This window comes from Eschrichtius robustus, chromosome 6, assembly GCF_028021215.1.
Source record: "Eschrichtius robustus isolate mEscRob2 chromosome 6, mEscRob2.pri, whole genome shotgun sequence".
In the NCBI taxonomy this organism is placed as follows: Eukaryota; Metazoa; Chordata; class Mammalia; order Artiodactyla; family Eschrichtiidae; genus Eschrichtius; species Eschrichtius robustus.
The window spans coordinates 101,053,945-101,070,273 of NC_090829.1; the positions used below are offsets into that span (position 1 = coordinate 101,053,945).

At 37.9% G+C, this 16,329-nt stretch overlaps 1 protein-coding gene across 2 annotated transcripts in view; it reads right to left on the reverse strand.

Annotated features, from left to right (window-relative positions):
- Positions 1–16,329, reverse strand: part of EPHA6 (EPH receptor A6) — an 839,145-nt gene that overhangs the window by 31,948 nt on the left and 790,868 nt on the right. For both annotated transcript variants that reach the window (XM_068545596.1, XM_068545595.1), the window contains one exon: positions 738–887. In XM_068545596.1, coding sequence (XP_068401697.1) covers positions 738–887 — 150 coding nt within the window. The remainder of the gene's footprint in view (positions 1–737; positions 888–16,329) is intronic.

Below are 16,329 nucleotides of genomic sequence, written 5' to 3' on the forward strand. Positions count from 1 at the left end.
ATTGCCATTGACTCAGAAACCATTAGATACTTGGAGGAGGCAAATGAGTAGACCAAGTCTCAATTCTGGGATGAGGGTGTGGGATATTAAAATATATTTGCAGCTCTGACAGCACATTTACTTGCATTGTCAGGATACTAGCATATTTTGACTACCTTGGACAGTCCCATAGAGGTCAAATGTGTGTTAACTATCCTGTTCTATAGTATTATTAGCCACCAAGGTAGTTTTTACAGATAAAACGGAAACAAAACAGATTGCAAAGAGGGTCATGTATCTCAAAAGAGCTGTACTAGATGACACGTATTGATAATCCATTGCTTGAAAGCATTCAGTCTTTTTCTACTAAGGGATATCTAGTCTACATGAGTTTGCTCTTTACAGTGGTACAGTAAATTGCTCTAAGGGAGAAATGAAAAGTAAACATTATTCATTGTTTTTTGTCACCTGTAGGCCAAGGCTATTGCATGAGCACAGTCACACTACCTTAGAGTGATATATGTGGAAGTATCAGATGTAAGACATAGATCAGGTACTTACGTGACAAAGTCCATCAGCTGGCCCTTATGACACCAAATACAGCTCAGAGTGAAAGGCTGCTCAAGTTTGGCCACAGACCCTGACAACTCTCAGGAAGATAAGGGCTAATTTGAGTGAGGGCAAAAGGCGTTGTTTCCCCATCAATGCTAATATGTCTGCATTCATACAATGGCAGTTTAACTATGGGTGGCACTTACATCTTGGTTAGACATTTCCCAGTAAGGTCTCTCTCCGTAGGACATGACCTCCCACATGACAATGCCGTAGCTCCATGCATCACTTGCCGAGGAGAATTTTCTGTAGGCAATAGCTTCTGGGGCTGTCCACCTTATGGGTATTTTCCCACCCTGGAAAACAAATTGGAGACTTTTTCAGTTGGGTCACAAGTATATTAAAGATTGAAGTGGCATTGCAATTAAATATATTTTATGAGAGAGACCTAAACACTGCATGATAGCATTGGCATTTTAAATAAAAATAAAAAGAAACCAGAATAATATTAAAATGTTAGAAATATATTTCCTATAATAGTTATTCAGTGAAAACAGCTTTAATGGGAAATAAGTCACACTTCAGAAATATTTTATTTCATTCATTAGAGAAATTTATTTTCACTTTAGAATCACACAATTAAATTCACTATCATGCCATTTGAAGAATGTTCCAGATTATAGGACATTAAAGCTAAATATCATTCAACATTCATTAAACATTGTATTGCATGTATAAATAATAATGATAATAAGTTCTAACTTAATTGAAGTCAAATACAGAACTGAGACTTTTCTCTAAACAATTTAACGTTTATCAGAACTTTATTTCCTTTCCCTTTCGCTCTTTTTCATCTGCTACGATTACGTTTCTTTGAAATTTAAAAATCCTTGAACATTATACAAAAGCCCCTGAAAAAGATATCTTCCTTAGAACTCTGTAGTCTATATTTTTGTTCTATGGTCAAGTTAACATTTGAACATATTAAAGAGACTAAATTGCATGAATTTAGTCTATACTGTTCAGGTACTAAAGTCGGCTATTGCGTTATACTTATTTTTTTATCAACACATTACATTTTATCTCTCAAAACACTCTTTAAGTCCCTTCTTACTGTAATGACAAGAATAAAACTCTTCACGCATTTGATTTACAATTTTTGAAACCTGCAGCTCTGAACAGCAAGTTGAGCGAAGGAGAGCAACCCTGGCGCCACTAGATGGCGGAAGAGGACAACGAGCGGCTCCCAGACGGCGGTCTCCTACCCCGCGGAGAGGGCTTCTGTCCCCAGCAAATGATTTTCGACAGTCCGAAAACCCACCACGATGGAATTGTTTCATCATTATCAGCACCTTCAGGACCACATCATCTGATCACCCGCTGTGCTCAAAGTCTGGTGTTAGGGTGAGTGGAGTGGAGGGAAATAAAGGGTGCATTCTCTGGCCCTTGAGGAATTCAGGGCGAACATCTTTAAAGAGGAAGCCGTTAATCGAGTAACCGAAACACTTCTTATTTAGTAATCTAAACACCACTTACTTGAAGGGGAAAGAGATTCACCCGAAATAGGAATAATTAGGTTTCACAAGGCAAATGAGAACATTAACAGAACCTCACTTTCAAGACTTGTGGCAAGGAATTCTTTAAAGGAACCTTGGGGGAAAATACCTTGAATGCAGTCCCCTCCATTCACAGGTGAGCAGACTGAGCCCAAGGTTTAGAGATTTAGAGATTCTTCCCCACACTGTTAAGCACATAGTGTCAACTAATGTTATCATAGTAGTATTGTGGAACATTGCTATAAAGATGCAAATATTTCAGCATGGGGGAAAAGTTGGGCCAAACTAACTTTCGTGTTTTAACACAGAGTATCTATAACCGTGTATCACAGTAGTATAACAACAGAAGGGAGCCTGAAACCTGGGGTTTTCACCTTTTGGGGCAGCACCAAATTAAGTGCAGGAAGTTAAATTTGCAAAGTTGGTGATGGAAGTTTAAGAGGGTGGTGAGTCCGGGAAGGGGAGGATTCATTCTTAAACCCCAAGTAGAGTTGCCAGATAAAATATAGGACCCACAGTTAAATTTGAATTTCAGATAAATAACAAATACATTTTTTTTTTGTATTAGTATGTCCCATACAGGAATTATTTTTTGGTATAAGTACGTCCCAAATATTGCATGAGACATATTCATACTAAAAAGATATTCATTGTTTACCTGCAATTCAAATTTAACTGGGCATCCTATATTTTTATTTACTACATTTGGCAACCCTTAACCCAGGACATTAAAATAATTCAGAAATGGGAACATTGCAAATGATCCAAGAGAACACAGTGTTCTGAAAAAACTAGGTGGTCTATGCCGCAGGAGGGACGAGGCTATTCCGACTTGTATTCGTGCACTCGCACTGCAGCGGCCTTTGCTTTAGTGTGTGTTGTGGCTGAAGCTCCTCAGGCTTGTGGCTCTGCTTTTTTTAAAAAATTAATTAATTAATTAATATTTATTTTTGGCTGTGTTGGGTCTTCGTTTCTGTGCGAGGGCTTTCTCTAGTTGCGGCAAGCGGGGGCCACTCTTCATCGCGGTGCGCGGGCCTCTCACTATCGCGGCCCCTCCCGTTGCGGAGCACAGGCTCCAGACGCGCAGGCTCAGTAGTTGTGGCTCACGGGCCCAGTTGCTCCGCGGCATGTGGGATCTTCCCGGACCAGGGCTCGAACCCGTGTCCCCTGCATTGGCAGGCAGATTCTCAACCACTGCGCCACCAGGGAAGCCCTGCTTTTTTTTTTTTTAACATCTTTATTGGAGTATAATTGCTTTACAATGGTGTGTTAGTTTCTGCTTTATAACAAAGTGAATCAGTTATACATATACATATGTTCCCATGTCTCTTCCCTCTTGCGTCTCCCTCCCTCCCACCCTCCCTATCCCACCCCTCTAGGTGGTCACAAAGCACCGAGCTGATCTCCCTGTGCTATGCGGCTGCTTCCCACTAGCTATCTATTTTACATTTGGTAGTGTATATATGTCCATGACACTCTCTCACCCTGTCACATCTCACCCCTCCCCCTCCCCATAGCCTCAAGTCCATTCTCTAGTAGGTCTGTGTCTTTATTCCCATCTTACCCCTAGGTTCTTCATGACCTTTTTTTTTTTTTTTCTTAGATTCCATATATATGTGTTAGCATACGGTATTTGTTTTTCTCTTTCTGACCTACTTCACTCTGTATGACAGACTCTAGGTCCATCCACCTCACCACAAATAACTCAATTTCATTTCTTTTTATGGCTGAGTAATATTCCATTGTATATAGGTGCCACATCTCCTTTATCCATTCATCTGTTGATGGACACTTAGGTTGCTTCCATGTCCTGGCTATTGTAAGCCACTTAAGTCAGGCTCAGGCTTCTTTCAAATATGGAAGCCACACTTCCAGAGAATGAATACCAAATCTGTAGATTTGACCTCAGAGCAGATGCAAGAGGAGCAGTCTCATCGAGAATTTCTGAATCTGGATATTTCTTGGTCTCTTCTGGCAAACAGTACGTGGAAGTGTGACTTGCTAGTCTGCTGGGCTGTTCCTTTGCTAAATAAATCTTTGTGAGTTCTATCGAGACAGGCTAAACAACGGAGTTAAGGGTTATTTTATGTGCATTCGCTTATAAATGACATCTCATATAAATGAGTCACATATACATTTATATTTCCTATAACTTGGTATCACATATAAATGATAACTTTATCACTTTCCTTCCTAAGATTTTACTTTTTTCCTCAAGGGGAAGATATTACAGAATGTTTGATTAATAAGCATTGCTACATGTTAGGGACTGAATTGTGTTCCCCCCAGAATTCATATGTTGAAGCACTAACCTTCCATGTGACTGTAATCTGGAGCTAGGGTCTTTGAAGAGGTAATAAAATTAAATGAGGTCACGAGGGTGGGCCCTAATCCAATATGACTGGTGTCCTTCTTAGAAGGTGAAGAGACACCAGAGGTGTGCAGGCACAGGGAAAAGGCCGTGTGAGGGCACAGCAAGAAGGTGACCACGTGCAAGCCAAACAGAGAGGTCTCAGGAGAAGCCCAAACTGCCGATACCCTGAATTTGGATGTCCAGCCTCCATAACTGTGAAAAATAAATTTTTATTATTTGAGCCACCCAGTCTATGGTATTTTGTTATGACATCCCTAACAGACTAATACACTACCCCCATTAAAAAAACCAAAATTTTTTCCCTAAGATGAGCAACAATGCAAAAAGGACAGTACATCTTTATTTCAGATTTTTTCCCCAAGTGTCATATTGTAATGGAAAGTGTGAGTTAGAATAAATCTTAAAATATTAAATATGAAAAATTGGCACAGAAGTCTTAATGTAGGAGATACTATTCTCATTAACAAAAATGCATGGTAACATGAACCTGACAGTATGCACAAACTGCAATAATTCTGAGCATATATGGGATGGAGATAAGAAAGCATTCAAATCTTTTTTTCTAATGGGAGGATCTATACTAGATATAGTTTATATCTAAGTGCAAGATGAGACAGAAAGGAAGATGTACTTAAGATTACTGTATGGTCTGTACTGTCTTTCCTACTTTAGAGGAAACTCCTACTTTAGAGTTTAGTTCTTTAAAAAAAAAAAATTTTTTTTTAATTGAATGGACCAACAAACTCCTGTGGCTTTATCTCATCTACTTATTTTTGCCCATGATCTTGAATCATAGACAGAGGTAATGCACTAAGGTACTTTTTTTTTTTTTCCTCAAAGCATTATTAACCACCAGATGTTTGTTTCAGGTTTCAGGAATGACCAAATAGTACTTTAAATTTGAAATCACAATCATTGGAACATTACATGTTGCTTTGCCATATGTTTGTGAGAAAAAAGAAGTTACCAAAGATACTAATCAAAATGGCTGAATGTAACTCAAAAGTCTTCTCAGTTACTAATACCCGCCTTATGCAGCAAGCTTAATCACTTAGGGAACAAAGGAGAAACAGGAAGTAAGCAAACTGGATATCACTACTGAGAAGTTTGTTAGCAAACCTTTTTTCTGTTTTTCAAGTCATATCCAGAGCTTGATTTCTAATAACTAGGTAGGGAGACTGTAGCAGAAAAAGTGCTAAAGGGGGAACCAGGAGCCCTGTGTGCCTGTAAACTCTCTACCCCTCATGGAGTTGTATTATAGTTGTGTTTAACTCACATCTGAGTTTTAGAACTTAATCCTCTAATCTTCAGCAGAGGGAACAATCAGTTGAAATATAGTAAGGTTACAGAGGCTTAATACTAAAACCAAATGGAAAAATTCCATTGAGAAAGAAGAACACAGTAAAAATCTCATTTCTCATTCAATGGATTTGATGGTTATCTTAAAGGCAAATGATTTGAATAGACACCAATTTGCCAGCAGACTTTCCTTTTATTTCCTCCATCTATTGCTGTAGTACCCAAACTCCAATGAGTATAAAAATTATAGTACAGAAAACATATATACCATGCTTAAAGATTAGTTTAAGGAATTTCTAATGGCAATTTTGACTAAATAATGTTTTTCCTTATGAGCTTTAAATTCTAAGTGAGATGCAGCTCTACCATAATCCATTGTGTGACCATGGGCAAGTCTTAACTCTGAGTCTTTTATTTTAGATATGCAGAATGAGGGGACTTGATTCAATGATCATAAAATAGTAAACTATAATGAGTTTTAATATCTGCCTACAGTGTCTCAGCTCAGATTATATTATAAGGAGATAGGCCATATGAGTTGGTACCTAAACTGTATGAACAGATAGCCTGATGACAGATAGCAAAGGAGACAAGGACACTCTTATATATCCCAGGTCAATGGTCACAGTGACCATCTTGAGTGGTAAGGAAGAGCTAAAATAACCACTTTTATTTAAGAAGGCAACAGCATGAATAATACATTTTAGGAAGGTATGGGATGGAACCAATATATTGCCTTTTTCCCTTTTTTTTAAAACTCTTAATAGGTTAAAATACTGTTAATGAGTAACCATTAGTTATTTGGAAAACTCATTATGAGGAAACTTAGTGAAAGGGGCATTAATGTGTTTCCTGAAAGATCACTTTACATTATACTTTCTTGTCAGTGGGATTATCTGTGGCAGAGTGGCCTGGGAGCGCTAAAGGGGGAATCAGCATTTTGGGGTGCTCTGCCTCAATTTGTTACGGTGTCCTGGGAAGTCGTAGCAAATCACAGAAAGATCTCACAACAGAGTAGTTATACAAACAACTCTCATTAAGGGGATATTCTTCTTTCTCTTGAGAATTACTGATCTTGAGAAATAAACCCGTCTCTGAGCATCTCTTTGTAGTTTGTATTCCCAAATCAACAAATTAAAATATTATAATGCACAAATATTATCTTGTGCAAATCTTTTAAAATGACATCCCCACCCCCTCTCAGAGGGGCATGTACTCTCCTCCTTCACTGAAATTTGCTGGTCTAGGGCAACTTTGGTACTTTGTGAAGTTTTATGCTCTTCTGAAATATGGGGATAATATCTGTCCTTCCTTGAAGAAATACTGAGGACCATGATGCAATGAATTCTTTTGTAAAGAAGAAAGCTTCTCATATTTTGGCTTCTAGGTATAATTTATTAAGGGAATTAAATGAGACAGTACAAATGAAGCATCTCTTAGCTGTCAAAACATGGTAGGCACTCAGCAAATATTATTTGTCTCCTTAATTCATGTATTTAAATTTGTCTTATTTTTGGACCTGCTCGGCTTCCAGCCCAGGCCAGCATCCCAGTTCACTATCTCGAGTCACCGAGCCACCCCCTACAGTGTCCAGGCTCAGGGGTGATCTTCTCAAACCAGAGGCACCAATTCTGCTGAGGGACAGGTTCTGACTCGGTTCCTATAATTTAGACCTTGTCTTGTGCAGTTTGAGGAAATCTGTGTATCTTGGTCCAGTGAGTTTGGTCCCATGTCTACGTTCCTGCTATTGCCCCACCAGTGACCTTCCAAGACTGAAGACATATCTCATTCCTCTTATTCTTTCATAGGTAGAATTCTGTCATCAAAGAACATTATCTATGGCTGAACATTATCTACGGCACCCAGATTTCTGCCTACAGATGGACCTGCCTGATAATGATTCTCTCTGGATTTCTTTCCTTTTCCTGGGTGTTTCTCTTCTTTTTGTAGGTACAAAAAGGTACAAACCTTTTCCCTCAAAAATGCACATGTAGATACACACAAGACTTTGCATCAGTATCATGGGATTCATAGGTGTTAGACTGAGATACTTTTGCTATAAGCAAAAGACTCTTTTACGCATAGTATTTTTAAAATGTAAGTCATTGGTTAATAATAACCAATTTTTATAGGATAACCAGTACTGTACAAATCTATGGTAACTAGCATTGTTTTAGGCCACGAACATATGAAATACACCATTTTAGCATTTTTATGTAAAACAAAGACTTCTGAACAGTTGTTTCTTGTTCCTGTGTGGGTATTCACTGAGGTCTCAGGGTCTTGGATTTTATGAATCCAGAACTCACAAACTGTTTGACCTTGGCTGAAATAGGCCTGCAGTTAGGTTTTTCATGGCTAAGTTTTTTTTCAAGTGAACCTAAATGCCTTTCGACAGGCCATGGGCTCTCCAGAGCACCACCACTCCACTCTACTATTTCACCAAGTCTTTCATCAGACACACTTGACCTATTTCCAGCGTCCTCCTGGCTCCTGCAGGCATTGCGGTTCCCCCGGCCCTACTCTAACTTTAACCCAATCTCCCTGTTCTGATGATGAAACAACTATCTACTTCTGAAATTTACTTACACTGTGTTTTTCATAAGGAATAGGACAGGTGAGAAACGACTTCAAATAAACACGAGTAGCTAACTCCTCGTCAGCTTCGTTTTCCATCCACTCTCTAAAAAAAATTCTTAACTATGGAAAGACTTTCTCATTTTTCTCGCCTCACACCATCTACCTAAAACTGCAGTCCATTTTATTCACTGTCTAAATGTATAAACAGCTCAGTGAATGCTAATTGTTTTGTTCCTTTAATGCAGTGGTGCTTATCGTGCTGTTCAAAGCCTCAAGAATTAGAATCCTTTACCTGCTTTCTCTTAAATTGCTCCCTAAAATAATTCACTGCCCTCTATTTCTCAGTACCCTCTTTCGATGGGAATATAGTTGCTACATTATTAAGTGAATAACACTATTCTGGGGGATATCTGTTAAATTAGATTTTCTTCTCCATTTTATAAGGTAGATGAAGTAGGACACAATGTTACTATCATGTGGGAGAATTAATCATATACATTATTATGAGAATTGTCATTGTATCTGAGTGTAGATAACCACTGACAGGAAAGGCAATTGAAAAAAAAACAATCTATCATTCATTATGATTTTACAAATATGCTGTATGGTAAGGTCCCAAGAGGATAGCTGATACTAACAGAGTTAAAAATACTACTCCTACTTTTCTCTGGACAGTACCACTCTTCCTTATGTCACCCCTCTCTCCTCTCTCTCTCTCTTTTCATTTTAATCCAGTTCTTCAGAAGCCTAGCTACCCCCCTACTTCTTCCCAAGTGTACTTTAATGAAGTTTTCTTAAAGTTTTCATCTATAGTTTTTATGGCAAAGACCTATGGAAATTAGCATAGAAGTAATAGTTTTCTAAAAATGTCCCACATAAATCATAAAGGGGAATAAAGGATTAATTATTTTGGGCCATTAATATCGAGACATTTAATACATTAAACACTAATATAATATATAAAACGATAATATAATTCTTCATGCATATAACACGAGTGTTTAAAAGCATTTTTATCTGAATAGCCTCAAACTGATGTATACCACTAAAGAGCGAATACTTTGCTTTCGTATCAGTTGTCCTGTGAGAATAATGATAATAAAAAGCACTGATTAATACTTATACCATCCATCTCCATCTACAGTTGGACGCTGTTTATTTGGGGAAAAAATTCAGATCCTGTCTTTAGGAAAAGAGATTGCATAAAATGAGGTATGTCTGTATTTATACTAGTATCATTTGGAAACCCTGTTTGAAAACAAATATTCAGAAAGGATGGACAAAGTGTTTAGGACTCTGGGGCATACACAGTGGTGATTCTCATAAACCCAGGGGTGCCTGCTTTGGAGCGAAAGTGTACAATGTGGAGTGAGAAAGCAACTGTGAAGCAAAACCCCTGGCTTCTAATCTCTCTTTTTTCTGTAATTTGTCGTGTGATCTTGGGCAAGTTGCAGATTCTCTGTAAATTGAGGGGTTGGACTGTGTGATTTTGCAGTTCACGTGACGTTTAATACTCTATGATTTGTCTAAACACGTAATACCCCAGTGAGTTAAAACAGAAGGGACCACCTCCGCTTCTGCCTGAGGAAACGTAGCAGAAAGGGTTAGTGCCGAGCTCAGTTGCTCCCTGTGTCACTGTTATGCCCACAGGCACTTTATACATTAAATCAGACTCTTGACAGATCCACAGTGCTCCGACTGAACATATCTGAGAAGCAGGTCTTCTCTTGTAGCTGTCACGTGCAGTGTTGTGCTATATCAGTTCAGAGAGGAACCGTGACCTCAAATTACCCATTTTCAGAAAGGCTAGCTCTGAGCGTAACCTGAGGAGGCGAGGCAAGATGACATAATGACATCTTTAGGGGCAGTCTGTTTGGGACCAGCTACTCAGACCTATGAACACTCAACAGAGGAGAGGGCACAGTCTTCTGAAAGACTGAGAGAGATTTGCTCGGTGGGAAGGACAAGGCTGAGGGGCTCACATCCAAAGGTGGGTAAGAACTTGAGAAAAATCTGGAAGTACCTGGAACTGGAAATACCAAAACAAGGTTTAATGCAAATAAATTCTATTTTAAAGGTAGACTTTGGCTGAGAGAATGATTAAAATGCTAGTATTCCCAATAAGTTTTAAAGTTGGGATAAAATGATTAAAATATGGAGAACAGGTTTCTTATATCTTCAGGTTCTTAGTAGAGCCAATTTATACAAACCTTTGTTCATTCCATTGTTCCAGCGTGGAATGCTGTCTTGTCAGTTTTTCCTCCGGTGCTATTTTGTCCATGACTTAAGTGATTACTTCTCTTCTGCCTGCCTATAACACCCAGTGTCTGCTTGCTTCATTTGGCATTTACCAACACATACCTTCTATGTACTCTTTGGCTTTTAAAATTGTGAATGTACTGTCTTCCCAGAAAGGTCATACAAATCTTGGAGGGGCCTTTATTCTTCTTTGTAATCTACTTTATAGTATTTAGCATGGTGCTTTGATTATAGTAGGAATTTAATGATTATTTGCTGAGGGGATGACTGGAAGGGATGAATTAGGCAAATCAGGTAAAATGATAAGCACAGTCTCGGAACCATACTGTGTAAGTGGAATTCAAATTTCCCTTCTTCGTTCCTTCTTAGTCATCATTACGAACTTGGTTAATGATAAGGAAAATAAAGGAAATTTCCCACTCGAAATTTTCAGTTGATAAAGGGCATTGCCCAGAGAGGTGCTGAAGGTGGCATGAGCCAACATTTTTTCAAAACACATCTCACATGCCAGGGCTCGAGTCACAAAGACGTCCTCCCTGTCCTCAGGGAGATCATGTTACAGTAGGAAAGACATCGACATAAACGAATAATGGCAGCACAGAGGGTAGGGGCTCTAACAGAAGTCTGTACAAGATGCATCTGGCAGCAAAAATGGAGGGTCAGCTGTTTGGGATGGCTATGGGGAGAAGCAGAAAGGCGTCATAATAAAGGTAATGTTTCCGACAGAGTTAAAAGAAAAGTAGGAGTTTGATGAGTAACACAAAGAGGCCAGGGCCTCCTTTCAGAGCGAACAGTCAGTTCCAAGCACAGAGGGGTGGAACAGCATAATATGTTCCAGGAATTGCAAGTTGCCTAAAATTGCTGTCCATTAGAGTCCAAGGAGGAAGCCAGTGGCCGTGAAGTTGGAAACATCAACAATAGCCATGTCACTGAAGGCTTGGTTAGACATTTAAAACGGTAGGCAATGGGGCTTCATAATGTCACCATAACCTGAAATGTGTTCCTAGAAAACAGGATTTTACAATTCGGATGCATCTGTCATGGTTTCTGTATGCAAAATTATACACAATTTGGTTTGATTTGTTTGTTTGTTTTCACCCTAATTTTGTTGTGGCTTAAAGGTCTGCATCACATAGTAAAAAGATGCTGTAAATAAGTCAAAAAATTTTTTTTAAGTATAAGAGATGACAGGGATCCTAAACGTCTTTTTTGACCTTTTGCACTAAATGTCTAATAAAAAAATGAAATTACTTTTAATTTTGGCAGAATCACCTGCAATAAGTGTGTGCAACCATGCGTCATACCAAGCAGGTTGAAAGGTCTAATTTTACTTGCATAACATATTCACTGTTTTACAGCAGATTTTCCCAGTGAATAAATTTTGGAAAATCAATGCTTTTAGAATAAGCTTCCAGCTTGTTTTGCTCAGGCTTAAATATATCATTTGGGTTCTGAAGCCTTGTTCATTGTGGACAGCAGATGGCTCTGGAGGACATCGCTGGAACACTGAATAGCATAACGTGACAGAATATGGATGTACTTGCTACAGGTAGAATGAAGCAAGGAACCATCTCTTCCACCTTCAAATAATATCACAAAGGCAAAGTTTTAAATGAACGAGAGCCTATCTAGTTGTGGGTGGGGTCTTTTAAGAGACCAACTTGAACTTTTATGAGCCCTTTCCATTTTACCTCGAATGTCTCCTCGTTCTTTCTTATTTCACTCTGTACACTCTTCTCGACTTCATTTTTTTTCTTCTTTTGTTCTCTACTGTCCTGTTTTCTTTTACTGTTCTTGCCAACAAATATTTTTTGTGTGTTCAGAATACAATTTCCCTGAGGCAGGGACTTCACTTGATTCTTTGCTATTTTTTCAGAGCTTAGAAATGAGTCTGAGCATAATAGATACTCTATTACTATTAAAGGAGTTGGAGATATAGCATAAGATCATGACAGTGCTTATCATCTAGTGGGTGACACATATTAAAGGATGTTATGAAATATGACAGATGCCATGATAGGGGAGAGTCAGGGAAGGCTTTCAAGAAAAAATGATGTCTAGGCTTGGACCTTATGGAAGATTGGAGTTAGATGAATAGAAGAAAGGAGATCAGGGATGGGGGGAGGAAAGACTGGTCCAGGCAGGGAAAAGAGCAGGTACACAAGAGAGAGTATAACAGATTTATAGGTACTGAGAGAATTTGAGTGCAATTGGAGAGTAGAGTGTGAGATGAGGGAGCGGGGAGAGATAGAGGCTACAGAAGTGAGCAAGGCAGTGATCACGAAGGGCTTAAAAGATCATGAAGGATTCCTAAGGCATTTAAAGGATCTGGACCTTTTCTTTTGGCAATGGAGAGCCATTGAAAGACTTCAAGCAATGGGGTGATAAAAATAGGGGTTTTGTTTTGTTATTTTTAGATCACTTTGGCTGCATTGTGGATGGGGAATAGGGGACAGATAGAGGCAAGGGCAGAAACAGGAACATCTTGCCATCTCTAGGAAGTTAGTAGCATTACTCAATAATCCTATAATAGCCACATACAGCACCAAATTTTTATACATTAAAGACATCTATTTCAATTTCTCTGATTAGTTATTTGCCATGTTCCAGAGAATAATAGGATGACATTTACTCTGCTTAACATATCTAAATGGAGAGTCCATATTAATTATACATAAACAAAGTTGAGGGAAGAATATTAAAAAACTAATTTTGTAAAATTCTCAAGCACCATCCTGAAGCATCATTTATACACACTTTAAATTTATGTATTAGGGAAAATCCTCTAAGGACCTGCTAATTAGACTACGAAGATTTCTTATGATATTTAAAATTAATAATGCCATGTTTAAGAACATTCTACCTTTTCCCTATTTAATCCATAGTGAGTTTTGTGCGCTTTAGTCTATATTAAATTCATAGTTTAAGCAGTTTATCTGAAGGGAAGAAGGGCAAATGTCCAACTTTTTGGGTTTTTTTTCTCACATATATATGTATACTAGGTAGAAGAAAGAAAATTCACTCAGAAAGGTTGTTTTCCAGTGTTGTCAGTTATGAAATTCTATAGGATCAATTTTTAGTTGTTTTTCCCCTTCTGACACCAAATTTGCTCAGGGGAAAAGACTTCACATGGGCTCAATGTTATACTCCAGAGAAATAAACTGAAGGTCAAGTTTCTGAAGCAATTCAAGGCATCAAAAACAGTGGTTATGGTTACCATAAGCTTCATCCATCATTTAAGCACAAAAGAAGATGATTTATTTGATTGTGTTTTTGACATGGTGGTTTTCATCTATACCCTTGGTTTTAATTTTATGTTTTGTTTTGTTTTTTAGTTCACTGGTGATTTTAAAGCCAGTGTTGGTTGGAAAGCTTTATGTGATGTGCAAGTTGCTATCTATTCAGTTCTGCTTGTCATATTATTGCTCTAAGTAAACATCTTTCACAGCATTAAACTTGTTGTCATATCTTTCTGGTAAACAAAACTGAACTTAAAGCACAGCTCTGATAATTCAGGAAGAAAAAAATCTACTTGTAGAAAAATACCTGAGATGTTAAACCCAAAATACTATTTAAAAAAATGACATCTTAATGTGCAGGAAAGCTCCTTTCATTTGCGGATGGCTATGCTCATATTTTTCATTTGAGACATGAGCTTGGTCATCTCCAATTAGTCTTGGGTAGACTTTTGCTAACAGTCCACAACCAGAACAATTTGGCCCAGTTTTACGTTATTGACAGGCTCTTCCCCAATGGCTTCTTTCTGGAATCTAGAGGAAGTTTCATGCCAGCGTTGTAGTGCAATAGCGTGGCTGTCAGCAATGCTTCCCCAGGGCTGACTGCTTTCTGTCTGACTTCAGCCAGTGCTGTCAATCTTTCACTTTCACGAGCCCTAAAATGATTCCACCCTCCCTCTCCTAAGTATCTCTTAAAAAGGGAAGATTAACTTTTATAATTCAAGGAAAAAGAGACATCTTACATTTAGTACAGCGGGTGCGCACGTTGATGATGATAAAATGGGATGATAGCTTAACTGTGTTAAACTTGGATATCTTCATTTAGGACTTTTTAGTTTGAAGAGAAAGTCCTAGAGGTTTTAGTAGTTCACCGTGTTAAATGATGGAGCTTACGATCTAACTGGTTAAAAAACATAATGTGATTCAATCAACCCATGGGAGTCAAAGCCAGGATGACTTGCATGCCACCCTCTAAAAGTATAACCATTGGAATGACAATAATAAGAGAAAGAGTGATTAGGTTGCTGTACCCATTATGTCACAGAAAAATACTAAAAACTCATCATTTTTAGGAATTATCATAAGAACTATATTACATTTAAAATAAATGGAAAAAATCTACTTCTAAAAGTTTCTCTCTTTGCTTAGATTTATAAGTCAGGGCTCTTAGGGTTTAAATTTTTGCTGAAACATGCTGCGACTCTTCTTGGAAGCATCATGTTTCTAAGAAAATTCAAAACTCCACACTTTTATCCCTTTTCTAAATACTCATCTATTTTGAACAGATGTTTAGTTTCCAAAAGTATTATGGAATTTAAATATTGCATCCATCTTTTTTTAAAATAAAACTTTCTCATTTTGTCCAATGGAAAATTTCAGTAAGTAATAAAAATATTCCTCATTAGTGTTTCCCTTGCACCAAATCACTTCACAGCAGTAAAGGAGAAAAAGTTTTCTCTATTCTAATACACTGATCTTCACAAAGGTTGAAAGATAATAAAATATCTGATAAAAATGCATAGTTTTGACCCTCAAAATCTGTGTAAGTGAAAGGGGAGTGTATATTTCTGAATGCTAAAATCTGTACTGCAATCATATTTTCTCGGCAGGCTGATTTAAGGAGCTCTATATGACAGTCAAGTTATACTATCCTTGACAGTACAACTGGGTGAAAAATATTCAGATCTGTTTTTATATTTAATTGGAGTGTAACGGTCAGACTGTCAGAGAAGGATACTCTTGCCAGCTGTCAGGAAGGGCTACTTTTGAGAACACTGAACTAGGAATGTAGATACTTTACATTATTTTCAACTTGGCACTCAATTTATATATTTGGGGAAATGGCTAGGTATCTCTATAGAATATTTCTACCACTTATCATTTAAGGAGTTGACTGCATTACACTTGATGGGGGATGGAAAAGAAGGAGGAAGGGATTACATGTAAATGTGAATATCAAATAAGTATAAATTATACTGTACAACAGTCAAGAAGGTAGGTCATCATTATCAGACAAATACAACTGGTAATATTAAATTTTACTATTTAAAATGAAATTATATATGCAGATGGTCTATGATTGTGAGAACTATGTTAGACTATCAAAATACACAATACATTACAGAGTTTTTGTATTTGTTGCTAGTCTGAGATATATATTAAATATCAGATATAATAAGTGCTCAATAAATTTTTGCTAAAAAAACATCACTAGCTGTCAGTGTACTCTAATTCAGGAAAATTAGTAACTGAATGACTTGTCTGGCCCTTTAATCTGATTCTCTGCCCTCATACCCTCTGATCTCCCCAAGAAGGAATACTCAGCCATCACTAGCATACAAGCTCTTTCTTAAGCTCTGGGGCCACTACTACCCCCATACAAGGACTTCTTGACCCTAAAATCCATTAACTGTGACTAGCACAGGTTGCTTGCCTTCCTGGACTACCCTTCATGTCCTGCTGTCAGATGCTCTGGGTACTATGCTCTGCTCAC